This window comes from Trachinotus anak, unplaced genomic scaffold (genome assembly GCF_046630095.1).
Source record: "Trachinotus anak isolate AG129_WGS33_773 ecotype Australia unplaced genomic scaffold, CSIRO_AGI_Tana_v1 ptg000012l, whole genome shotgun sequence".
Lineage (NCBI taxonomy): Eukaryota > Metazoa > Chordata > Actinopteri > Carangiformes > Carangidae > Trachinotus > Trachinotus anak.
The window spans coordinates 23,168,501-23,195,255 of NW_027273863.1; the positions used below are offsets into that span (position 1 = coordinate 23,168,501).

Genomic DNA, 26,755 nt, shown 5'->3' on the forward strand with positions numbered 1-26,755 from the left:
AACAGACAATGAGCGACACAATGGGCCCGGCTGTGCCATTAGCTGAGAGGTTGTCATGCCAACGTTACAAAAAGCCCCTCTCTCAGCTCAGGCAAAAGGTTTGGCCCCGAGGAGAATTCATATTGAGTGAGAGCTTTGCCTGCAGGCCCTTTATTTCGCTTCACTTTCTGTTACATCATTATTCATGTGAGAAAAAAAGCCCGTCCTGCTCCTGAGGCTCCTGTCGGTGTCCGAAGACCAGAACGGTGGCAGCTACCAGTGTGTTCAAGCTGGGGAAACAGAGTGGCAGAGGCCGGGTGTCCATTTTTATTTTTTTTTTTGGGGGGGGGGGGGGTTAGCTCCACAAGAAATACACTATTGTGTCAGTAAACAGAAAGTCCCATTGTGTGAGGGAGTGTGACGACCATTTGAACTCTGAACTAAACCAGCAGGGCCGTCGCTCCGGCTGGCAGCAATATCAGAAACAATAGGTCCATCAAAAAATAGCATTTGAAGAAAATACATCAGATGTAGAGAAATATGGAGAATACATTGTGGTGCAGGAAGTATTCAGATCCTCTAGATACTTGAGTAAATGTATCACAACAACAATCTAAAAATACTGCAATACAAAGTGTTGCATTTAGAATTATATTTAAGTAAAAGTACAGAAGTATTATCAGCAAAATGTAAATCATCATTTCATCTTAACCTATAATAATCACTATTTATTTGTTGACCACATTTAACATTATTAATATGAATCTACAAAGGAATTATGCACTTGGTTACTTCCCACCACTGATTAAAATGTATAATAAATATACCATGATTTCTGCCACTTGTTCAGTATAAAGACTTAAACACTTTAACCACTGGCTTCATTTTTTTTTTTTTTTTTTTTTTTTTTTGACCCGTAGTTGACCTCCACCTGGTTATCTCAAAACCTACTCTTCAACATACAGTTTAAAAAAAAAAAAAAAAGTCCAACAGGCTTCAAGTTCAGTTACACCATCTGTCTGTCTTTTGAAGAGCAAAAACAAAAAGATGCCATTCATTTGGTGCCTCCTTGGTTCCTCTTTTGTCCGCATAATTTCTTTTGGACGTGCCCAGTCTTCTTCGTGGCACTGGCACAAACAAACACACACAAGAGAACTCACATCTTTGTGTCACTCGCAGCGGGCCTCTGCCTCCACACAGGCTGGGATGTATAGTGGCGAAACCTCTGGGTAACACACGGCATCTGAGGCTCGCTGTCTGTCTGTCTGAGTCTGGTGTGATACCACATCAAAAACAATGACTGAGGATTTGGGGCCGTAATCCTCCTGAGGCTCCGGGTTGAGGAAGCCTGGAGAGGAGTTACAGGCATTTACACACATTAACTCTCTGCTTCTAGATTAATGTGGGAATAGTAAGATTTTTAGCAGTATTCACTATTTTCTATATGTTGTCATGTAGAAGTCTAAGGAGACTTATTTATTTATATACTTCACCCATAAAGTTACGTTACATTTACCCTACAATATCTACCCCACCACTCTTCACACTCCCATACACTCTTGCACAGTCTATTCACAGTTGATAACTGCAGTTTGACCTCTCTATAGACATTGTGTGTTGTTGTCCATTTGTTGTTTATACACATCTATTATATATATACATCTATTTTATGTTAGAAAATTGTCTTTATCTTTATGTTTGTGTTTACTTATCTGTATTTGCTTTGTTCTTTTCTCAGCTGTGTGTATCTTCCTGTACATGTGTTTAAGTACAGTGCATCGAGATCTATTGGAAATTAGAGTCAAATTTCTTGTATACCAACACCGACATACTTGGCAAATAATAATAATAATAATAAAGCTGATTCTGACTGTTACCCTAACCTTAAAGGAGCTATTTGTAAGTTTAGCACAGCTGTTTACTTACTAGTCTAGAAAAAAGGTGAGTTCAGCATCAAACTTTCATTTTACTTACAGAGAGCTGTCTCCAGCAGAGGAGGTAACTTTTTTGTTTTTGCTTCTATCACTTCTTTTTTTTTCTCCTGAAGTTAGCATGCTAACCAGCTAGCTCCAGCACTTTCTGATACTGAGTCAGTGTAGCATCCAGTCGGCCCTGAAGATGTAGCTGTTAATGCTAACAATGGCTAAATAGCAATTGCAAAAGACTCCATACTGCAACTGTGTGAACACAGTCCCCACAGTGTCAATAATACAAGTGCGTACACACACACACACACACACACACAAACACACGCGCTACTTTGAATCAGTGTACCTCAACAGAAATGATACATGCCAAGTTTAGGAGGTTTGTATTTTGTGGGGTGTCTGAAATGTTTTGCTCAAACATCTATAATCTGTTTGAGAAAAACTTTTTTTTCCAAACAGATTATATTTCATCAAAAGATACAAAATCAAAACAGACTGCAGCAACCACAGAAAAAGAAAAAGGACAGTCTGCCACAAAAATGCTTGTATTATGACAGCAACAAACACAAGGCCAAAGCTGAAAGAGACACAAATAAGATGACACACAGAATATCAAGCATCCATTTCCACAAAATCTTTCAATAGCTGACAAGACTCCAACAACCAGGAATGAGGGCAGAAACCCACAGGATGGGATTAGTAAACTGTGGTATGGGTTAAAACAATGAATGATGAAGTAAACCCAATGATTCTGCATCCCCATGATGATTTGTGTGTTATTAGTCTTTATAATTCTGGAGCAGTTCATTAATAATTCAGACTGTCGCTTTGTCAGACCACTCTGTCAGCACTGACCAGCTCCGTCTTGCAGCCATCAGTGCTTTAAGGTCGGAGTTTGTGAAATTCAATCTCCGTAATTCAGTTATGAATACAAAACTGCTGTGTGTCAGACTGATATCTGAGAGCTGATATTTGATTCTAAAAAATCAATAAATTGCTGTCTGGTAACAGTGTTGTTCCCCTTTTGATAAGATGCATCTCATTACATATTTAATGTGTTTTCTATCAATATCAGGTTTCATCTGCCCTGAATCTGAAATGATGCTCAGATCCTGTCTCCTATATACATAGTTACAGTAACATTATATTTGCATGTAAACCACTCAGATCTTTCAAAATGTTTGAGTGTTTTTATGAATGAAAATATCTCTAACTCCCAACTCCAATCTGGTTTCAGTGAACTGGACTCCGGGATCAATAAATCCTGACCCCAGGTAGCTTTTGTAGATGTCATTAACTGGGGGCTTCACATACAACTTCCAACCTATGCTGTGAATGCTTGAATGGTGTTTTCACTATGAACAAGAACAATACAATGATTGTGTCTTATTAGATTGTGTTTTTTCATAATTGTGAGCTAGATGAAGCTCAGACCATATTTTTAAGACTAATTTATATACAAAGGGTTCACTTACTTCACTTTGCCACTGTCGCTCTACACAGCTAACGGTGCATTTGTGCCAGTTTAGAGCTTGTTGTATCCACCACTGGGTCAAAACATTTTAGTTTAAGTGTGAGGAGCCCAAAAGTAATATAAAGAATAAAATATTACAAACACTAGATCAAAACGACACATTGGCACAGGGTAAAGTCAACCCAGTACTGTGGTGCAGCTATTTTGAAATAAATGTTAAACCAAGTGATTTTCAGTCTGCACAGGTTGCAGATGGGACAGGATTGATTTTACCTTCTCACATTGTTTCATTAGAAAAACTTTTCAGATGTAAAAGGAGGCAGTTGATTCACAAGCACTGACCACAAAAGAAGTTAGAAACATTGATACAAATACATTTTGTAGCTAAAACATTTATTTTTTTCAGGTTACAAAACATCTGCAGACTGCTGTTGTGACCAGAGGAAGATGGAGGAGGAGGAGGAGGAGGAGGAGGAGGAGGAGGAGGAGATGGAGGGTAGGGTGCTGGTGGTCGGGGAATGAAGATGTTGTCATGGTAACCACTCCTCTGCTGCTGGGGGTGATGATGTAACACTGCCCATTGCTGTGTTTCTGGGCTCCGTTCTCCTTGTCCTCCTCACCTACACACACACACACACACACACACACACACACACACCGCTGCATGCATGTGACAGAGAGGCAGACTCTGACTCAACATGGCCCAACATTAACGGTATGATAAGAAAACAGTCCCTCTGAGCTACTTTTATGACAACATGCTGCAGCGTAATGTCTTTATTCTCCTTTTCAAGATCACTGATGCTTTTAATTTCAAAAGAACCAAGTGCACTTAAGATAAAACAACCCGCCTTTCTCCTCCTCTGTCTCTGATAATTGCTGCTCCCCGCCGCGCTGATCACACCATCAAAGCCGTGTGTGTTTGTGCTCCGTGCATCATTAGACGACAAAAGGCGGAAAGCCTCTGCAGGAGAGTAAAAAAAAAAAAAAAAATGCTTTTACAGTGAGTGTGAGAAGAGCAGCATCAGAGAGCAGCCGCAGAGGACGAGTCCTGCCACATGAGGGCGTCCAACAGCTGCTCTGTTTGAAGGTAAAAGGACAAAAGCAACAAAACAGATTAAACACTTTTATTTTCAGGTCATAGAAATGTGTCACAGATTGAAAATATACATCAGTCGTCAGTCGAAAACAAAGCTGTGCAAAGCTGACTTCACTATTTCAGGATTAAATCAGATGAGAGAGATTCACTTCCCCCTCCAGACATAAAAAGATTTTTACGATAATATAAAAGATAATAATTCTATGTTTGATATTTTGGCATAAACAGCCCCATATCAGTACGTCTACATTAAAAACAACCCCTGATTTGACTTTTTCCATCATTTTCAATTTTTTTTTCTCCACATAAAACAACATTTTCTGATCCCAGCCCCTTCATTCAGTCCCAAAGAGTGCACACAAACACTCGCTGATGCTGATCCAGAACCAGCAGTTTGTGACAGTCTTCATTTGTGCTGTTGCATAGTTAGAAGAGGGAAAGAGATGGAGGTGTTTGTTCAGGCTGCAGCCTCACATCTCTGGCTGAACAGCACCTCCACCACCTTTGGGTCGGCCAGAGTGGAGAGGTCGCCCAGGTCCTTCTCGTTGCGGGCGATCTGCCGGAGGATACGCCTCATGATCTTCCCTGAATGGATGAAAGAAGAAGAAGAAGAAGAGGAGAAGGGTGAGGAGGAGGAGGGGGAGTAGATGTCGGTTTCAAGAGGTGCTGAGCTGTTTACCTGAGCGAGTTTTTGGGAGCGCCGGGGCATTCTGGATGAAGTCTGGCGTGGCGATTGGACCGATTTTCTCTCTCACTGATTAAAGGATACAGAAAAGAAATCAGCACCATGCAGGATACAGCTCGATTGGACTGAAATTAAACTCCATTGTGGGCTTCAAACACCTTCCAAAAACCTAACCTGGCTGCTCTCCCTCAGAGGTGCCTGTGTGAGCAGTTTGTGAACAATGAGGCAGCTGCACCATCTCCTCAAACTGCACTGAGGCAACTGATGATAACACTAACACTGCCTCCTCTACGTGATTTTCTTTTTCTGAGCTGCTTCTTTGATGTGAGAGATCGACATTAGAAAAATCTGTATTTTTCTTTCTCTGTCTTTCTTTTTTATGATTTTATGATTTAATTTTCCTTTATTTTTCTCTGTCTATTTTTACTTCTACCCTATTTTTTCTTTTTTTTTCTGTCTCTTCTTGGTGTTTTCTCTTTTGTTATATACAGTTTCTAGAAATTGTACTTGTTTTTTAATTACTATCACCCGTGACAATATTTCATTGTAGTGTATACAGCAGCATCAATCAGTCAATTAATAATTGACTGAACAATGGAAAAATAACACAGCATCTATTTTTGCCTATCTATCTGTGAGAATAACTACATTTACTGTCAAGCTGCATAATGCACATTCGAATTAAAGTAACTTCACCAGTAACTGTATTTTTAACAGCACAGACTTTGCATTATAGTAGACTTTTTCTTTGGCTCTAAAAATCAAATTCTAAATAAAATTGCTGAGATAAAAATCTTTAAATCAAAAAAAATTGCAGCATTTTGAGTGAGGATTTTTCCTTTAACCCTCACAAGCCCCCTGAGTCTGAGTCTCACCCAGTCTCTTGAGCTCCTCGATCATTGTGTGGTTAAACTCCCTGCTGTCTTTGAGGGTGACGAAGCAGTAGAGACACTCGCCCTTCACCTTGTGAGGCCGGCTCACCACTGCAGCCTCCGCCACGGCCGGGTGCTCCGTCAGAGCCGCCTCCACCTCTGCTGTGCTCATCAGGTGTCCTGGAGAGCAACGAAACCACACCAAGTCATGAGTTTCATCGGTGATAAGTCATAGAAATATAAGGGATGAATCAGGCGAAAGGGTTTCAGGAGAATAAAATGAAAAATGTTCTCAAGCGGCTGCCAGTTGTAATATTGCACAACAGAGAAAAAATAACTCTGTGTGGTGTTGTAATAACCTTTCTGAAGGTTTTGAGAAGCAGCTGCATTATCAGACAGTAACATCACTTAGTACGGTACCTGACACATTCAGCATGTCGTCTATTCTTCCTGTGATCCAGTAATAGCCGTCTTTATCTCGCCTGCAGCCTGAGAGAGGACAAAACAAGTTGCGTAACCCCAAGAAGAGTTTTTATAGCATTTTCTCTCCCTCAAGAGGCTCTTCAGTATTTTAGTGAGAGACCAACGTGTACATTTTTGGTGCTCAGACTGTTGCTTAATCCAGAGTGATACACAGTCTGTGTGATTGCAGGGTGAACTTGATTTTTCTGGTCTCTTACCGTCACCAGTCACATAAAAGCCTGGGAATTTCTTGAAGTAGGTGTTTTCAAAGCGCTCCTGGTTTCTGTACAAAGTTCGCATTATTCCAGGCCAGGGCCTCCTGAATACCTGCAGCAACACACAGAGAACATACGCAAACCGTAAGAGAAGTGCTGCTACTGCTACCGCTGCCATTAATGACAATAAACCTTTCACAGCACCTTTCAAATCAAAGTGTTTCACATGGCACTTAATATAATTAAACCCATTCAGAACTTTAACATTTCATTAAACTAAATTATGTGAATAAAAGCAGAGACAATTAAATATAATAAAATATACCACAATAAAATAAGATTTAAAAAAAATGTACAAAGAAATTAACAAACAAGGCAAATAAGAATTATAAAACTTCTAGTGTAATCCCATTTACTAGCATTAAACTGAACACAACAATATAACTGCTAAGTGCAAGAGAAAAAACTGCAAATGTCAGTAACAGATACTTGAGAAAAAGATAAATAATAGATGAGAATATTATAATATATACAATTAGATATTTACAAAAATATACAACAGTAATAATAATAATAGTCACTAAAACAAAAACGAATGCCAACAAGCAGAGGAAGATAGAAAAACAAAGACAAAAAGCAAAGATGCTTGTGTATGTTTAGACAACAAAATGAGGTGAACTTACTTAAAAGGTATTTATCAGTGTTTTTATGATCAACTGCACATAACACTTTTTCATCTTACAGCCTTTGAGTGTTTTTAATTTTGTGAATAAGTGCATAAAGATACAGTATTTATCTTTCTTATGTGATGTGTGTGTGTCTGTTGATCAGGCTGCTGCATGTAGTGGCCTTTACAGGTGCACTGAATTGAGTCGAGTTGAAACTTACCAGATAACCCTCAGCCTCACCTTCCAGTTCCTCTCCGTGTTCGTTGAGGATGGTCGGCTGCACCCCGAAGAAAGGGAAGGTCTGAAACAGGAGGCGCGGATTTAATGCAGCGTCTGCTCCAGATCACAACCTGAATCATAATCCTGTCGTGGGAATGAAGAGATGCTGCATCTCCTACAGACTCTCACATACAGAGGTGAAACCCTTCCTTACCAGCATGACTGTTATAGGTTATGTTTAAAGGTAACATAGATTTGTCAGATTGTGAGGGAAACAGTGTTGAAGGAGATGTTTTCACTTACAGCAGAGCCGGGTTTCAGCGGCGTGGCAGCAGGCAGAGGAGTCAACACATGACCTCCCTACAGCGACAGGAAGACACACATTACAGTAACTGATAACTGGTTTTAAAGCGACTCTTCTGAAGTTACACTGATCTTCAACAGACATGGTTCTGAATGTGTGTATATATATATATATATATATATATACACATTCAGAACCATGTCTATATATATATATATATATACATATATATATATATATATATGTATATATATATATAAAACCAAGGCTGGATTACCAAAGTGGTAAAGCAGGAAACTGCCCTGAAAACTCTACTCTATTTCTATTTCTGTCTGCATGATTTTATTAATTGCAAATTTATTTGAATGGAAGTCAAATATTAACTATGATTTGAATTTTTGGCATTTTTTTGTTTAGAAAATGTTTTTAAAAAACACTTTAACATTAAACCAGTTATCAAAATTTACTGTCAATCAACGAAATGACTGATCAACTTATCATTTCAGGTGTCACTGGAGGTGACTAAAACACAGCAATCCATGTTTGTACTCTGGGGCCAACCCTGACACAGTCATGTGTATAACCAGTTGAGGTGTGTGTTCATTACCGTCTCTGTCTGCCAGAAAGTGTCGACCACAGGACACCTGCCCTGACCCACCACCTCGTGGTACCACTGCCACGCCTCTGGGTTGATCGGCTCACCCACCGTACCCAAAATCCTCAGGCTGGAGAGGTCGTACCTGGGGGAGGCAAGTGAGAAGAGTTCCCTCAGATATTCTCACATTCCCTCACTATGTGGTTCTCATCAGTACGATCTGTATCACAAAGCAGGAAGGAAGAGGAGTCATCATCTCATGATGATTGTCTATAAAGCTCTCATCTCACTACACTACACAACCCAATAACCTCGGCAGAACTTGTAGCAGATACTCTGAGGCCTTGGAAATTTAAAGCTGATTTTCTATGACCCTTGTTGTTGTCTGTATTAACTCTATTTGTGGCTGCAATTGCTGGTTTTCTATCCTCACTTTGTGTTGTCTTTATATACTTGTTGTGTGGTTGTGTGGATGAAAATGTTTTCTGATCTCCAGTTTCTCAGAAAGACTAGATCTTGCTCTCACTGGGACTAACAGATACAATAATGATAAAAATGAATCTGTGATGTTAACTATATTCTCCCATATCTGCCTGACTTGTAATTAGTGATTTGCTTCATCTCTATAGATTTCACAGCAAAAGCAAAGATCAGCCACATGCACTGGGGCTAAATTGCAATCTGGTTTCATCATTCATCATTTCATCAGAGCAGAGTGATGCATCCAGGAAGATGGCTTTACACATTTACTACCCCTCCTCCACAAGTGGCATTTTACATGTTTTCTGTTGTTGTTTTAGATTAAAGTTTGATATTATGGGGGAATTATTTATTTGTTTTCTTGTGAGTTAGACAAAAACTTGAAAATTGACAGCCAAGAAGCAATTAGCTTAGCTTAGCATAAAGACTGGAAACAGAGGGAATCAGCCCACTTCAGTCCAAAGTTGACACCACCTCTAAAGCTCACTACCTGACACTGTATATGCCTTCTTCTAAAAATACCAGGGTAGTTGTGTCCCCTGTTTCCAGTTTAATGCTATGCTAACTTTTTTTGCCAAGTTCTAGTGTTATACTGACGAGCTGATGTGAATTCAGACTCTCAAAAACCATCAGTCGAGGGATAATGTCCTCTATTTCCACTGTGAAGCTTACAAGATGAGGTTCAGACGGTTTCTAGTTACATGTGACACTTTACAGTGAGTGTTGATGTACTAAAGAAAAAAGAAGTTCCTGCATCTGTGTTTGACAGATAACCCTGTTTGAAGTTTAAGAATTCTTGCAAATCCACCATAGGAAATGCATGTTCACACGGTTCCAGTCACATCATTACTCTTACAGTTTGGTTTCTTCCGGGCTGAGCAAAACTGTTACATAACAAGTGAGGTCTTTGAAAATCTAAGGTGAAAATTTCCATATGAAAGGTGGGAAAACCCAGATGCAAAAATACACTAGAGACACCTCCCAGGTGAAGCTGTGCTTTGAAAGTCAGACTCTTCCTGTAGCTTTTGGAAAAACCTCTAAAAAATCAAGGACCCTTCTGAACTGCTGTGACTTCAGCAGATGCAGGCGCTTACTTCTGCAGCGGTTCCCGTCCGTACTTCATCAGCAGGCGGATGGCTGTGGGAGCTGTGTAGAACTTGGTCACTTTGTACTTCTCAATAATCTCCCAGAACCGGCCGACATGAGGGTGGACAGGAATACCTTCAAACTGGAAAAAACACACACGTGTCTCTAAGAAGGGCGATACACACCACCACGCCCCTGTGAGGGTCATCTAACCCAGTGGCACTGTGGTGTTTTTTAATCAAAATAACAGGAACAAAGTCTTTTTCCGACTCACTAGGACACCTGTAGCGCCGTTTGCAAGGGGGCCGTAGGTGATGTAGGAGTGGCCGGTGATCCAGCCGATGTCGGCCGTGCACCAGTACACATCGTCATGGTGATGATCAAAAACATACTTGAAGGTCAGCGCCGTGTAGAGTAGATACCCAGCAACAGTGTGAAGAACACCCTGTACCATACACAAGGACAGGAACACGAATGAGGAGATAATTGGTCAACACAAAGACAGCAGATAGCAAAAATAAGGTGCTCTCAAAGCCAGCAGAAGGGACACGCAGGTGTGTGTGCGTGTTTACACAGTCACATTGTGGGGACCGAGGACAAAAGCAAGTCCCCATAAGGTAAACCTTTAATTCTAGGGTGAAGAGTTAGAGTAAATGTGTGTGTAGTGCATGGGTGCACATGTATCTGTTTGAGGCAAAGACAGAGAAATGATTTCATATTATTTGATGCTCTCAGTGCTTTGTTTTGTGCAATAATAAAATATAATTCACACTAATATACGAAACAGAGATGCAGATGCGGAGTTTTCAGAGAGCAGATACATTTCTAGGATTGGAGTTATGCCTCTTAGCATTAGAAAACCATGAATTCTCTCTCAAGACTGAGAGCAGATTATGTAAAAAACCAGCATGCTTAACATCATTACAGGCTCATCAGGGTAGAAAATAGATGCTGTGATTTGTTGTTAAGATGTGGTTTCAGGGAGAATCAGAGAGATGTGTGTGTTTCTGCTCTAAAACTGGTTTCTACCTGCAGCTGTGTCTTACTTTGGGTTTGCCCGTGGAGCCGCTGGTGTAGAGGATGAACAGTGGGTCCTCAGCGTCCAGCCACTCGGGTTCACACTCTTCAGGAGAGTCTCTCATCGCCTCATCCCACCACACATCACACTCTGAGTCCCAGGGGGTCTGAACGCACCAGAGCAACAAAGAACGAACACCTCGCATGAAACCCCTCATCACATCTGCTTAGATCGTGTGCCAGAAGTTCAGGCAGCAGCACACTATGTCAGTTTTGAACTGGCCGTAATTTACTGTGCCCCTCGGAGGCATAGTCTGAATACAGAATTTGTAGAGACCATGTTTTTGGGTTATATTTGTTTTTGTTTTTGCCTTCAACTGAAAGAACCTTAATTCTAAAAAGCTCAAATTTACACACAGAATGGTTTGATGGGTCATTAAATTGAATGCAAGAATCTCAAGCATATTTTTGTAATTTTTCTATGAAAACATTGTGCAAACAAACTTGAGCTAAGAGCTATGAGCTCTGTGATGTGCAGACATTCCAATGGGGTTTTCAATTGCTTATGTCATATAAATAGAAGCAGAATTTTCTGAAATTAAAAATCATTAAATTTGAGCATTCATTTGTGCATTTGAGTTTTTACAACTTCATCTAACAACAAACAAAGTAAAATACATTACACCTTATTAATTGTATGTCCTTTTTATGTATGCATTTACTTTGTCATATAACAAAGATATGTTAAAGGACAATTATTTAGCTTTTTGTCTTTTTAATTGTTCAGATTAAAAACTTTTTTTTCTATTGGCATGTTTAAGCTGCCCTGTGTGGGACAACACTGACATGCATTACACCTTTTACTTTGTTTGTGTATAATTGTACTGTATTTTAACAGAAAAAATGTATTTAATTCTGTCATCATACATGGTTTGTTTTAATTTAGATTTAAGAATAAAGCTGTAAACCAAAATATTAGGTGCTAGTGTTTCATAGTTTTTTTACCTGTAGTTTATTGCATGCAGCTCCACTCTTTGTCCTCAGTGCATGGTGCTTGACGACGAGGCATTTAGTGACACTAGATGACGCTCTGTGAGGAAATGGAAAAATATGTGAAGGTCAGTATAAGGCATAAAACATCATGCCATGGGGACAGAGTGCTTGTGTTACCCCACTTTTCGAGAATTTAAAACATATTTGGATCATGTGAGCCCTTGAGATCTGGTGGTTCCCACATGGGACAATTTTTCTTAAATTTTAAATTATTTTTTTTTATTCTGGCATCTTGTGACAATTTTCACTTGAATATTTTAATTTAAAGTTTTAACTTTATTTCTAGAAAATGTTTGAATCTTTACTTTTTTTTTTTTTTTTTTTACATTTTACCATGCACAGGTGTTATAATTTGGTGCAACACACTGTACAAGTACTCAGGTGATATTTTTTTCATATAAAATACATATATAGCAGCTTTAACATGTATCCTATTATGTAACTTTTTCTTAGTTTCTTTCCCACTGGACTTCTTTTTAGTGATGTTTCAAGATTACCTGATTTTGGACATTTACTATACAGTGTGAGCCAAAATGTGTAAACTCAATAAACTAAGTCAAAAAATGTTTACCAGTAGCTGGTAAGAGTATGCTCCTTTCTCTAATATAAAAAAATATCAATCAAAATCAAGCTGTGGTGTCTCACATGTCTCATATATGACTTGTAACTTCAGTTTACAACCAGAGCCAGAGACACTTCACTCACAAATCGGAATTTAAGTTTAGTTTTTCCACATAAGGCTCGTAAGGTAAAACAGATACCAATTCCCAGCATGCCTCATTTCTCTGCTCTCATCACTCTCAGGCTCATGTTGCCATGGGAGACAAGCAGCTTGGGCTTCCCTGGTGAATCTGAGTGCTCCATGTTGCCCGGCAACCCTGTACTGTGGAAACCAGCCGGTATGTTTCCTCAATGTACCTGATAACAGCTGATAGGGCTTTGCAGTGTGTGTGTTTGTGTGTCCAGTGACTCATATGCCAGGGTTTGAGTCCCATTACCAACTAGTGTAAACAAGGGTGGTTGCTGAGAAGTGGGAAACTGCTGGCCTTGTAAGCAGGACCTACTTTTCCCTGCACTTCTCCAGAGCCTCGTCCGCAATCTGTTTCAGGTTGATCAGCTTGTCCCCTCTGTAAACACCATCTGTATATTACAAAAGGACAGAGGGAGAGAGCGCGACAGATGATATATAGATGATGAGGTGTATCAACCAGCAGGGAGAAGGTGTTTAAACACAGGGTCACTTTACAACTTGAGCATCATCTTTTACAGCCCCTGAGCGCTACAACACATCACATCCTGATGTTGTTGTGTCTCCAAACAGTGTGGTCAAAGGTTATAGGCTGGACCGACCTGCTGTCACCAGGACGCTGCTCTGCGCATCCATTATCCTCTCACACAGAGACTCCGAGGAGAAACCTGCAAACTGAGCGTGCAAAGAGAAAGACAGAGAAGAAGAGATGAAGTAGGAGGTGAGGTGGAACTCATAGCATTCAGAGTGATCCTGATTCATCACAGCTTGGGTCTTATTTTCATGGTCCATCATTTGCATTGCCACCACAAAGACACAAAAATGACTGTAAAGAGACACAAAAAAAACACAAAGAGATGTAAAATCGCCAGAAAGAGACACAAACCATCTACAAAGAGACAAAATAACATACAAAGAGATGCAAAACATCTGCAAAGACACCCAAAAGGACCACAATGGGATGTTAAACAATCACAAAGAGACACAAAATAACCATAAAGAAATGCAATAGGACCACAAAGAGATTTCAGATAACTGCAAAGAGATGATGCAAGACTACAGACAAACCTAACATGACCAGGGAGTGACACAAAACAACTACAAAGAGACATAAGGCGTCTGCAAAGCTCGATGGGTGGTGACCATTTTGTGCCTCTTTCAGTCTGGGTGTCCTGCTCCCATGTAGGAGGGTGTGGGGCCTTTTGCATGTCTGTGCCAACTCACAAGTCCAACAGGGCAAGAAAGAAAAAAAATTAAACTGGTTTAGCCACATTATCTAAACCACTTTATTTGCATTTAAAACCAATGGTGGATACAACTGTAATGTTGGTAATAATCTCTCATTGCACAGGAAAACTTTCTCTTCTGAATAAAGTAAAGCTAACCAGGCTTTGGCTAACCAGCTGGCGGTGTAAAGATTCAAGAGTCAATGTATTTGTAGCCTAGCTCACATTTTTCTAAGCTTAAAATATGTAACACAACAAAAAAAAAAAAACAAATCTAATTTAGGCTTTTTATCCGGTGTAGCTACAGAGTTAGCACTAGGGCTAACCACCTTGAAACTATTCTGCTTGAACTGTTACACTATATTTTAGCTTCTATCATTATTTCTTAGTAGTTACTTGTGGCCATATTGGCTGCTGCTCAGCAAAGGTTTGCTTTAAAGTTCAGACAGACATGGTGATGATGCATACTGCTCCCTCTCAACACCATGTGTGGAGGGGTCACTTTGTTCAACATTACACAATGAACAAGACATTTATTATTTCTGTTTTATTTGATTGTCATTTGTTGCAGTTGCTGCCAGACATTTGTGTTCTGGCCAAGGTTAATAGTTCACAGGGTGTAAAGTTTCAGTGTTCATGACAGCATTATTAATCAGGTCATTGAGGACTCAGCAAAATGTCACTGCATGAGAGGTGTTGGCAGTCCTGTGTAGCTATCTATGACTGGATTTTATGCCAAGATAATTTCTGATAAATATAGTTACATGAGAATCTAAAAAGCTGGTGCTATCCCAACAATTGTGTTGCTAAGTGATGTTCATATCAAATATGATTTTAAAAAAATAGAGCTGGAAAAAATACAACAATGACCATGCACAGACAAGGTCGCTTATACTCAAGTCTGCCAAAAACAGGCCTTAGCAAGCTATAAAAGGAACTCACGTTGGAGCAGCCTGGAGATATTTTTAACAAGGCTGCCAGCCTTTGCATAGATGGGTAAAGTTTAATAGCTAAATTTGTGCTGGCTTTCCTGCAAAACTACACTGACCCTGATGTCTTCCCAAGCTGGATAGAGCCAGTAAATGTCTGACCCATATATTGAGTGCAGGTGCTGCTGTGTTCACACACACGACAGCTGATAACCGCGGGCGCAGAGTAAGTCTGGACTAACAGAAGCAAGAGCTCAGGTTCAGCAGATGTTTTTCCAAGGAAAAGGGTCAGAGCAACAAACACAGCTAACAAACATGTAGATTGACTTAATTTGAACCAAATTCAGATTGATTTCATGCTGAAATTATATGACACCGCATAAAGTAAACTCAAATGATGTGTTGCTTTAAGCAGTACAGAATAAAACTGAATCATGGTTCTTATCTGACTCTTTAAATCCTATGCTAGGACTTAGAAATATAAATATTAAAAATATGGTATATATTTGCTTTGGGAAAAGGGCAAATGCCAAATGAATGTAATAAAAATGCAGAAAAAAATTAAATTTTAAATTCTATGAAGTCAGTGAGTGCTTCATCAAACCACTTACCACAATGGAGTGAACAGCACCTATCCTGGCACAGGCCAGCATAGTGTAGACCAGCTCTGGGATCATGGGAAGGTAGATAGACACCCTGTCTCCCTTTTTCACACCTTGATCAAGGACAAAAGGGCAATTTTAGGCTGAGTTTCGGCATGTTAATTTATGGGCTACATACCATACGGGATGTTCTATATGCAACAAGTACATTGGACATACTGTACAGAGCCATATCTGGTGACTTGTGGCATGCTGGATATGGGCCAAAGGACAATGACAATACAGTGTCATTTCAGGAGAAACTTTGATTTTAGATGATACTTTTATGGTTCAACTTGATAGTTCCCCACTGTGGGACTAATAAAGGCTATCTTATCTTATCTTATCTTATCTTATCTTATCTTATCTTATCTTATCTTATCTTTTCTAGTTGAAAATATGTTAGATCTATACTAATGATATAGACTGGCATGAGAGTAGAAAGCTAGTGATAACACTATTTTAACATTTTGTCAAGGTCAAAGAGGTGGTTGTCCTTTGTACACTCTACAAGGGACAAGCCAAAACCAGTTGCAGTTAAGAACTAAAGATCAACAAGAGTCAGTGGTTTCAGTATGTGTTCTTGCTCCTGACAGTAATTTCTGGTGATTGAATCATACATTTGAGCTATTAAGCAACTCATCTTCAGCTCATCTCATCAGTAGCTAAAGAAGTTTTCAGGTTCTCACCCATTTGCTTGAGGACATTAGCACAGCGGCACACCTGGCTCAACAGCTGGCTGTAGGTGATGGTCATGTGGTGGTCAGGTGAGTTTCCCTCCCTGGGAAGACAGAATACAAGAGGAGAAACACAACCAGGATCTGTCACTGTAATGTAAATCCTATATCAGGTTGCATGAAGCTCTGTATGTATCTGTTGCTTTTTTTATACCACCACATACACTGCTTCATACCACAGTACACCATGAAGTTGTTGAGTTCATTGCGGAGATAACCTGTTCCTGTGTCTATATTAGGTTTGGATGTCTGTCAGGACTTTATGGCACAATGTTTCACAGGGCAGCAGACAGCATGGTAGCAAGCTTCTGGAGTGAGACTGAAGCCAAAACATTGCAAAAACCTGGCATCCACCTTATCACAAGCCAGGGAATGGTGCAATGCATGTGAAAGATCCCACATAGTATTCTCTATGAATTTAAATGAATTCTCCTTATCAGCTCACTCCCATGTTATTTTTTTTTACCATTAATATTAGAACAGCCATCATCAGAGAATGTGATGCCCAGTTAGTGAGCACAGGCCCAAACCAACCTGATCCTAAAATTATTTGGAAAAAGTGTTTTCCAACAACTTTTTCTAGCCTAACTGGCAGAATTACAGCCTTCATTTTATTATTCCTGGGTGCTGTTGAGTAGCGTATTGTACAGATGAAAAAACTAACATTATTTTATTGATCACCTGTGGAATTCCCCTGGTGTCAGTCCTTGGATTTCTGTTATTCAACTGTTACAACCTCCCATTGCTCACATTGTGCAATATTTTTAAAAAATCCTAAATTTAAATAAGAATAAAACTGATAAAACAGTTTTTATGGTGTTTGGTGCCAAATAACAAGACTGAAAGTCAGTGCTCATCATAATTCTCTGTTGCTAAAACACAAGTGAGAAATCTTGGTTTAGCCATGCAATTAGACCCAAACATGAACAGCCATGTTGACAATAACAAAATAACCTATGACCACCTTAAAATATAGCATGAATTAGAGAATCCATGTACAAAAAGATTTTTAGGAAACATTCTTTGTGTCTTTTTCTCAAGTAGATTAGATTTCCTGAGGTTGTCTAAGAAAAACCCTGAATGCTGCTGCTCATTCAGAATGCTGCTGCTTAAGTTCTGAAAAAGACCAAAAAGGCTGAGCACACAGAAATACTACTTCTACATTTAAAAATCACTGAATTGTTTTGAGGCTCTGTGCCATTATATCCAAACATGGTGAAGCAGCTTTAAACTGCTGTGCTGCAGATATCTTGAACAAATTACAGAATATTTCAGACATGACTCATCTATTATGAATCAAAGCTGGAGATGCAATCTATATTTATTATTGCTTTAATCAGACTTTGTTCTGTTTTTCTTTTAATACCTATGCTATTTCATTTACTTGATTTTTTTCTTTGTTTTTCTTTTAGTCTTCTATATAATTTATTTTATGTCATTTATTCAGTCTTGGCGTCGTATTTTTCCCAGTGTCCTACCATTTCAGATAGTTTTCTAAATGCTCGTTGCACAACATGTGCGCTACAGTCATATAAGTGTTTGACAGGCCAAACCAAACCATCTGGTCACTGACAACTTTCATATAAATGCAGTATCAACACAGATGATACTCTATATCCTCCTGACATTGTTGCTGCTGAAACAGGCGTGGGCAAACACTTGAACAGATATATTACATAAGAGCTTTAATGTAGTGCAAACAGTGTTAAGACACTAAGACACATGTGGGTGATGGTTGGTCTGTAATGTGCCCGGTTCCATTGAACCCTTATTACTGCTGAGCTTGCAGAGCAACTATATCTTGTTTGCTAAGATTCTTCAGTTGACAGAACAAATACACTATGTGTCATAACATAAAGTCAAAAAACATTTAGTAAAGCCTTAATGGTGAATTATTGAAGGTGTGAGATTCTTTTAAAGGGTTTAGAAGTCAGAAGTTGGAAAGAGAAGAGTTGTGAAATCTATGAGCTAACATTCAAAATATGCAACTGCAGTTAGTCTTATTCTGTAAACAACTTAGTAGACTCTTATTGGACTTTTATTATCCTAGAAGTCTGTCAAGATTCAAGTAGACACAGGTTTTGTACAAAACATCATAAATGTGCTTTATGAGTTTTGCAGGACTCTTATAATCTGCTGCATTCCTAGAATGTAAAATGTGTTGGACCCAAATCATGGATTCTGGGAAAACTTCGCAACCATCCTGTTAAATGCTTTCTTTTTTATTGTGGCAGCAGAGAGACTGAAACACTGACATTGTGTTGCAGTGACTGTGGTTTGTTTTGGTGCACTGGGGTTGCAACTGGGGACACAGCAGTTGTTATTGACTGGAATACCTGACATAACTCCAGGCAGTATTTCCCATCAAAGCCATCATTCATTCGGTGCACGCGTTGTTGCTTACCAGTAATAGGCAACCTTTTCACCGAGGTTCCTCTCCCTCACATGCCTGTCCAGGACATTATAGCATATGTTGGTTTTGGCCCCCTCCATGCATTTGACATATATGTTCCCTTTTGTCACATCAAAGTTGTACTGCAGCATTGGCCCTGTTGGTGGCTTCTTCCAAAAGAATTCATCAGCAATCTCTTTCCAGAAAGCTGAAATAAAGTGCATTGTTACAGGCTGCAAACAGGGCAGATAAACACTAAGAGATACTGCGCACAGACAGGTTTAGAGGTCGATGAAATGCAAGGAAACACTGCAAGTACTGCACTAAAAATACAGACACGTTTGACCTACCTTCTGGATTCTCAAGAGACTTCCTGTACCGTGTCAGATAAGAGTTAAAATCAGGCACATGAGCATCCCTCTGCAGGTCATCAGAAGGGTAGTACATTTTGCCCTGAGACTCAGGAACAACCATTGTGGAAGGACAGATGTAGACAGGCCTATATCATCTGAGGTTGAGTCAAAAAAAATGGGTTAATCTGGAGTCACTGCTGATCTGTCTGGATCCTCCCGGGTAAGGTAAGAACACTACAAGGCCTTCTGTACTGAAGCAACACAATTCAGCATGCATAAAGACCCACCTCTAATCCCTGAGCTGGAGGCTGTCTCCAGTCTGCTTAGTGCCAGGGCAGCCAATCGGCTCGCAGGGTGCGGCACTCCCACTTTTTCATTGGATGAGCCCTCCCTGGCCTGTTGATAGCATTATTTTTCCAAGCAAGGAAGTGGAGGAGGAAGGGGGAGTGGTGGTGGTGATGGAGGTGGGGGTTGATGAATGCTTGGGATTCAGGCAGGAACAGGAAGGTTTGATTTGACAGAGAGGGTGATCTGTGTTCTAAGATTTAAGAAAAAAAAAAAAAACAAAATCCTTCACTCCACAATATTTTTACTATGGCAGACTGTAGTTACATTTGTTTTAACAGGACTTTAGGCCAGATCAATATATAACCATTGTTAAATTTGTATTCTCTGAATCTGTCAACATGTCATTGTCACATTGTACAATTTATACACATTTTTGTTTTGTCATGTCGAATTTCACCAATTTAAGAATGACATGACAAAAAAAGAAAGATAAAAAGAAATATAAGAAGGAAAAAAATAATTCTTTAAGACTATTACAAATAATTAGAATGCCCAAATCTTTAAAGAACAGCTTGCATTTTTATTCTATATAATTGTATAATTACCTGTGGATAGAGTATCCACTACATATATCTATTTTTTCATATGATTTGTCATATAATTTATTTATCATTTGCCCTCTCCTAACTGACCGCAGTCTTTTGTAATTATGTTAATTAGCATCTCATTTTATCTTATTTGGATTTTATCCTACCTTTACTGAGAAGCACTTTGTAGCTTTAAGTGTTAAACAAAGGTAACCATCAGTATTACATTTCATTGTTATGATAAGTAATAATGCATCATTAAAAATATGAGCTCTTTTTTATAAGTTGGATTATCTGTCCCTAACGGGTGAACATGCAACGTGAACCATCGTTTAGGTTACGTAACACAGCTCAGACGAAATGTCCAAATGGCTGTTGGCATCATTTGTTTTTGATCTCAAACTCCTATCTGGGATCGATTGAGTGACGTCGCGGCTGAAGCGACGTCAGACCGTCCTAATCGAGCGTGATAACTCTTGTGTTGATGTCGACCGCTGCTGTCCCGTCCATCTTTAGACGTGCCGGGACCAAACTTCAAGCCCCAAGATGTTTTTGTCTGCTGTTGTTCGCTCTGCAGTGTCGCAGACGGTAAGGTTGTGATGTTCTTGATGATTCTGGGTAAAGGTGTAAATGCTCTTTTGGGTTATTTGTAGAGAACATGCTGTGACTCCTCACAAGGGCAAGCAGCAGTGGAGGCCGCTAAACCGTACGTTGGGTAACGTTAGCATGCTAGCTAGATTAGCTTTCCCACTGTCAAACGTTTACAAGGTGATTTTTGGACAAATGAGCAATGCAAAAGATGTCTCTTAGGATTTAAATATCTATCTGGTGGAATTAGCTTTCGGTTTTCACAATCGCCTGACATTTACTACCACTTTTATATAAGATATTGCGACTGAAGTGTGAGTTCTGTATGGAAACACGTAACTGTTAGTTCATGTTGCAGCTGTTTATGTCCAAGTATTTAAATCACCTGCTGTATTTAGTAAAACACGGAATTTAGAAAGGTTAAGTTGCCTTATACTATTTTATGACTGTACTATATTTCTGTCGAGTGCCATATAAAGATGTAATTTACTACTAATCTACGACCTTTATTCCCTAAAATGGTAAACGTTAATGAAAATGGACACGTATGTGATTCTGCAGGTAACTTATGTAAATACTCTTTTGTAGCCAATTCAAACTAGTGCACAAGCTATGTTGTGTTGTTTTAAGCATCTTATAGTTAGTCACATACCATGACGAGAACAGTCAGAGTATTAATATTATTAATAATTATAATATTATTAATTAGTATTACATATTTTTGTAAAATTTAGGATATTACACACACTCTGTAGTAAACAATGGCAACATCAGTTTTTTTTCTATTTAAACTCTCCATTTTCACAGTCCTTTCAGGTAGGTAAGTAAATGTCTTCTTTCTCTCTGTGTTTTCAGGCCAGGCAGGTGAGGAGTCTGCATCGGTCAGCTGCACGCGCTGGAGCTGGTGGCATCTTTGTGGTGAGTTGCTATGTCTTTGCCAAAAAAAATAAAGAAGGTGGATATAGAATAGCCACCAGACCAGTGTAATCAGGCTTACATGTTAAATGTCTGTTGATCACCTCACAATTGGCTTTCAGAGTTGAACTGTACATCGTTGGTTACAAAGAATCATCAGCTAATGAGGGAACTTAATATTGTATTAAGAGTTTATTGTCATTTGTACTGCTTAATTGTCATTTTCAGTTCTACCAGGCAGATTTCATTATGGCTCTGAAATCACAGATGAGTCTTGCACGGGAAAGCAGTAAATATACTGAGCAATGAGGTGGAATAGAAATCAGAACTAAAGGACCACTGTAATGGAAACATCAGATTTTTCTTTGTGGCGCTCAAAACATTCTGAAAAATATGCAATTTGGTCTAGATCTGTTAATTTTCCTTATTGCTGACCTGCATAGCCCTCTATCAGTGCAGTCTGTCCAACTAGCTGAAGCATTTCAAATGGGCAAATAAAACAAATGCTGGTACTGGGTCTCATAAAATTGGATTAAACAACTGGAGTAAATCATATCAGCTTTCTTCTCTTGATTCGTTCTGCCATAATTGGGGGAGTGAGGATGTGATGTTCATCTAATGTAGTTATTCCTAATGAAATAAGCCAGTTTTATTGAGATGTTTACACACAATACCAAAGCTAATATTTCACCGCCACAAATTTAGGAAGACTTTTTTTTAAGTATTTGCCTGTGATTACACCAATTGCATTTGTTTCTAAATTAATTACCTTGTAAATTTAATGTGTAAATGTGATCAATGCATAACTCAGTTTCTGCTTCCATGCTTGCTTAAATAATCCCAAAGGTATGTTTTCCAAAAGCTATTATTCACCCAGGGAGTTACCTTTACAGCCTGGTAGAAGCATGCTGTGCAAAAAAACAAAAAAAACAAAAAACATCACATGTGATATTCACGTGTAATGGAAACATGCCATGGTTTCATACTCCCTTGGTAGTAAAACTGTTTTTGATCTGTGATTGGACAAAAAAGGTATGGCTGCATTCTCTTTGAATCACTTCTCTTATATTTTTGACATCTTTAACATCAAACACTATTAAAGTTGTTTTTTTTAATTGCTCAAAGGATAATTTCTGTTCACAAGGGGGCAGTGTGTACAGGAATGTTATCTGTGTTGAGTCTTTTGAATGGTGTGAAATAAGCACCGCTTTGGCCTCTAGGCTCACTCGATGGCCTCACTCGATGGGTTATATTTAACAGATACTATTAGATGCTGCTCGCCTCTTACTCGCACATGAAAGTGGTTACTGTTGAGTAAAGATTTATCTCTAATAGCATCTTCAGATTTTTGATACATATTACTCAAAGATGACTAAGGATAATTATACATTTGGTGTAAATAATATAAGCTGTCCATTACCACCGTGATCTTTCTTTCTGTTTTAGCACAGAGATACTCCTGACAACAATCCTGATATTCCTTTTGAGTTCACTGAGGAGAACAAAAAGGTAAGACATCTGTGCTGAGCTGTACATGTGGGGGGTACACTGATGTGTTTTTATGTCTCCACACTGGCGACAGCTGGGCCAGGGCATTTTATCTTCAACTGATTGATAGTCTACTGATCTCTTGTAAATATCTGAGAGGGCAAAGCTTTTATATGAACATTGCTTTACATTAGTTTAAATGTATCTTGCTGTCAAATAATTTAAGTCCAATGGAGGAACGCAATGATTCAGTTATTTTAAGCTGCAAGCACGTTCACATTCAATGGTAAAATATATTCTTTCCCTCTTTCCCCTGTAGAGGATTGAGGCAATCATTTCAATGTACCCTGAAGGACACAAGCAAGCAGCCACCATCCCGGTGTTGGATTTAGCCCAGAGGCAACATGGGTGGCTCCCCATCTCCGCCATGAACAAGGCACAGTGATTCTTCTGGAATTTGTTTTACAGCTGCGTGATGACAATTTTCCTTAGAAATATCAATTACACAATAGTTTTACTAAGGACCTTTCAACAACCGGTCCTTTGTGTCATTGAATGTAATTGCTTTCATTCAGGTTGCTGAGGTGCTGGAAGTCGCTCCGATGAGAGTGTATGAAGTAGCGACATTCTATACGATGTTCCTGCGTCAGCCCGTGGGAAAATACTTCATTCAGATCTGCACCACAACACCCTGCATGCTCTGCAACTCAGACAGCATCCTGGAGGCCATCCAAAACAAACTGGGTGAGAGAGCCATTTTCCATTTTTACAGCGGAACACAGATGAAGAGATGACAACGCAGATTTTTTAAAATTGTGTATATTTCAGATAAACAGAGATTGTGAACAAACATGTAAATATACAGTTGTCTGTGCTATTCAAACAACAAGCTGTAGCAGCACATGAAGAAATCAAGCCAAACGACAACTAACATACTTCAGTGTGTGTGGGATACTCCTGTTTGTTAATTCTTTCAGTCAACCAAATAATGAGGTTTTATTTTTGGTTATAACTGGCATGTAGTGTAACAGATGTGTATTAGTAGTACGTAGTACTGCTTGAGTTCAGTAACACTATCTGCTGGTTGTCAGGAGATTAGCTACATATATAACATGTCTTCATTTGTTTCTCTACAGGTATCAAGGTTGGAGAGACTACTCCTGACAAGATGTTCTCACTAATAGAAGTGGAATGCCTAGGTGCCTGTGTGAATGCCCCAATGGTCCAGATCAATGACAACTATTATGTGAGTGCAGATGGTGCCCTTACTGAACGTTTTAACCAAGTTAGCAAAATTAGGTTAAAGCCTGAAATTAGTTTTGCAAAGAATGTCTGCAGAGAATTTATCTTTCAGTCCTGTTTGTGGAATGCAAACTCCCCCCCCCCGTTTGGAAGCCAGCGTAGGTGTGGCACAGTGTACAAATGCACAGGCCTGAAAGAAATGAATGTTAGGAAATGGAAACTAATCCATCTTAAATTAATAATAATATGGCTGGGATAACAATGTAGTCACATCTGTGAACTGAAAATAGATTAACTTTATGAGTCAGATGTGATGTGAAAAACTTGCTTTATTTGTGGTTAAATATTATCTGAAGCTATTTCTGCACTTAATTGCCATAGGAAATTCAGTTATTGTAAATTGAGCACAAGTGAATGACCCTGTTAAAGTAAATGTGACTGGGAAAGGATACATTTTCTCTTCACTCCTCAAAATGCAGAGGTATGATCATTAGAGGTGGAAAAGGTACAATGTCTTAACAGCAAAAGTGAGGCTTTAATGAATTTAGCATTTTGTGTGAATTGTCAGAAATACTTGCAGTCTTTGGCTATGAAATGAATTTGGTCACCGATTACATGCATTTAGTTAAATATTAGATGAAACAGTTTGTAAAGAAGCACTTGAACATGTGTCAGATTGTTAATGGTTTCTAAATCTGTGGGTAGACGCTCAGGAGCAGCACCAAAGCAACATTAATGTAGCTGTTAAGATCGGCATGTTAAACAGTATGATACAAAATACTGCAATAACCGAGCCCTTTTTAACACAAGTGTTGTTTCAGGTCTGTCATAGGGCAGACTAGTTATCTAGGTCTTCAACAGGTTGAAGGATGTGAAATAAAAAACTGTTAAGACCTTAATATTCCAGCACAAGACCACTAGCAATGTAAAGCAGTGCATTATGCTGCTTAATCTCATTTATCCTGCTCTCCTGTTGTTTCCAGGAGGACCTTACACCTAAGGACATTGAAGATATTATCGATGAACTTAAAGCAGGCAGAGTCCCTCCACCAGGCCCCAGGTACCAATAATCTATATATTATTCATCTCACTGACACAGTTATATGTACGCTGGCTGCACATTAAGACATATTTTCTTTCCCTTTATCTACAGGGGCGGGCGTTTCTCCTGTGAGCCTGCGGGAGGGTTGACTTCTCTGACCGAGCCTCCTAAAGGACCAGGCTTCGGTGTAAGAGCGGACTTGTAGACATTTTCGGCTACCATCTTGCTTTTTTCAAAAGCAACTTGTCCCTGAAGCTGATATTTTGTTTGACGCAAACATATTGTGTAAATAAATTGTTCATGTACCTGTGCTCTAGGTGTCAGTGTGTCACTTAACAGGGATTCAAACAAGGAGAAGATAATGTAACTGTAAACAGATATAATGATTTATATATTTATATTTTACCCTATTAAGACAGCTACAGAACCTATCAGGTGCACTGGACAAACAACTGAAACTAGGTATCATAAGTATTTTCTGAAATCATTAATAATCTGGTATTCCACTATATGAGACCATTTTCCTAACTGGAACTATTGTAGCTGACTAAAATAAATTACAAATTACAGAAACATACTGTGATACAAGGACACCAAGCTTTACCACATGATGTGGTCAATTGTCAATGCGACTTACATGAGGGCCAACTCTGGCAACAAAGCACCCTCAAATGCATTTTGAAGACTCATTGTAACAATGCCATCAGTCAGAAATCATGTAATAAAAACTCTGTCACAAAAAAGAATATATCCAATTACATTTGTACTTTTCAGAACCACATTTAAAAACACAAATTACATCTGGCCAGTTTATCATATAGGGCTGCCACTGAATATTATTTTCGTTATTGATTAATTTGTAGATTATTTTCCTGATAAATTGGTAAAAATATTGAATGGTGTCTACTATAATTTCCTAAAGCCGAGTGATGTATTGATGTATTCAGATTGCTTGTTTTATTAAACAAACGAGCAACGAAAAAGATTAAATTTGACAAAGAAAAACTGCAAATATTCACATTTGAGACCATTTAAACTGCTAATATTTGGCATAATTGCTCAAAAAATGACTGTAGTAGTTAAAAATATCTCTAATCAAAGTAAGATATCTTTTATTGTTAAAAATGTGATGTTTCTTAGTGTAAAAACAGTCAGAACTAACTTGAAGAAACCTTGAACTTGTGCTTTAGCTACGCCTGATTTAAATGAAGATGTTTACAGATCAGAAATCAAAATTAAACTGTGGACATGATTAAATGGAGGCCACAACTTACTAGCAAAGTAACTCCAATCTTTGACAAATCAAAATGTAATCATAGCCATGTTGCAGCAATATTTTGAGTAGTTATACATGAATTACAGATATATTAACAGTTAATCGACTCAAGCTATCATATGATAAACCCTCCTGCATTGCATTCAACAACAGAGCTCCCTTCCTAC

At 38.9% G+C, this 26,755-nt stretch overlaps 2 protein-coding genes across 2 annotated transcripts; one reads left to right on the top strand and one right to left on the bottom strand.

Annotated features, from left to right (window-relative positions):
* Positions 1 to 4,494: 4,494 nt before the first annotated feature.
* Positions 4,495 to 19,447, bottom strand: acss2l (acyl-CoA synthetase short chain family member 2 like). Its single transcript, XM_071490788.1, has 18 exons — positions 19,160 to 19,447; positions 18,822 to 19,017; positions 16,370 to 16,461; positions 15,651 to 15,754; positions 13,487 to 13,559; positions 13,201 to 13,276; positions 12,089 to 12,173; positions 11,113 to 11,250; positions 10,341 to 10,511; positions 10,075 to 10,208; positions 8,513 to 8,645; positions 7,905 to 7,961; positions 7,603 to 7,683; positions 6,718 to 6,826; positions 6,458 to 6,526; positions 6,041 to 6,217; positions 5,160 to 5,234; positions 4,495 to 5,065 (listed from the first exon to the last, which is right to left on the bottom strand). Exons 1-18 carry the CDS (start codon positions 19,281 to 19,283, stop codon positions 4,938 to 4,940), a joined length of 2,022 nt encoding a protein of 673 aa, XP_071346889.1. The 5' UTR covers positions 19,284 to 19,447; the 3' UTR covers positions 4,495 to 4,937.
* Positions 19,448 to 20,469: 1,022 nt separating this feature from the next.
* On the top strand, positions 20,470 to 25,623 carry ndufv2 (NADH:ubiquinone oxidoreductase core subunit V2). The gene is made up of 8 exons (XM_071490792.1): positions 20,470 to 20,625; positions 21,481 to 21,543; positions 22,987 to 23,049; positions 23,348 to 23,464; positions 23,604 to 23,772; positions 24,165 to 24,274; positions 25,254 to 25,330; positions 25,424 to 25,623. Exons 1-8 carry the CDS (start codon positions 20,584 to 20,586, stop codon positions 25,515 to 25,517), a joined length of 735 nt encoding a protein of 244 aa, XP_071346893.1. The 5' UTR covers positions 20,470 to 20,583; the 3' UTR covers positions 25,518 to 25,623.
* The last annotated feature ends 1,132 nt before the right edge of the window (positions 25,624 to 26,755 follow it).

Bases quoted from the DNA above. Each gene is read 5' to 3' on its own strand.
- acss2l (XM_071490788.1), bottom strand. From the start codon at position 19,283: ATGGTTGTTCCTGAGTCTCAGGGCAAAATGTACTACCCTTCTGATGAC. The intron at 10,209-10,340 runs GTGAGTCGGAAA...TGTTTTTTCCAG, and splicing joins ACGGCGCTACAGGTGTCCTA to TTTGAAGGTATTCCTGTCCA. The intron at 5,066-5,159 runs GTAAACAGCTCA...TCATCCATTCAG, and splicing joins GCTCCCAAAAACTCGCTCAG to GGAAGATCATGAGGCGTATC.
- ndufv2 (XM_071490792.1), top strand. From the start codon at position 20,584: ATGTTTTTGTCTGCTGTTGTTCGCTCTGCAGTGTCGCAGACG. The intron at 21,544-22,986 runs GTGAGTTGCTAT...TTTCTGTTTTAG, and splicing joins GAGCTGGTGGCATCTTTGTG to CACAGAGATACTCCTGACAA. The intron at 23,773-24,164 runs GTGAGAGAGCCA...GTTTCTCTACAG, and splicing joins GGCCATCCAAAACAAACTGG to GTATCAAGGTTGGAGAGACT.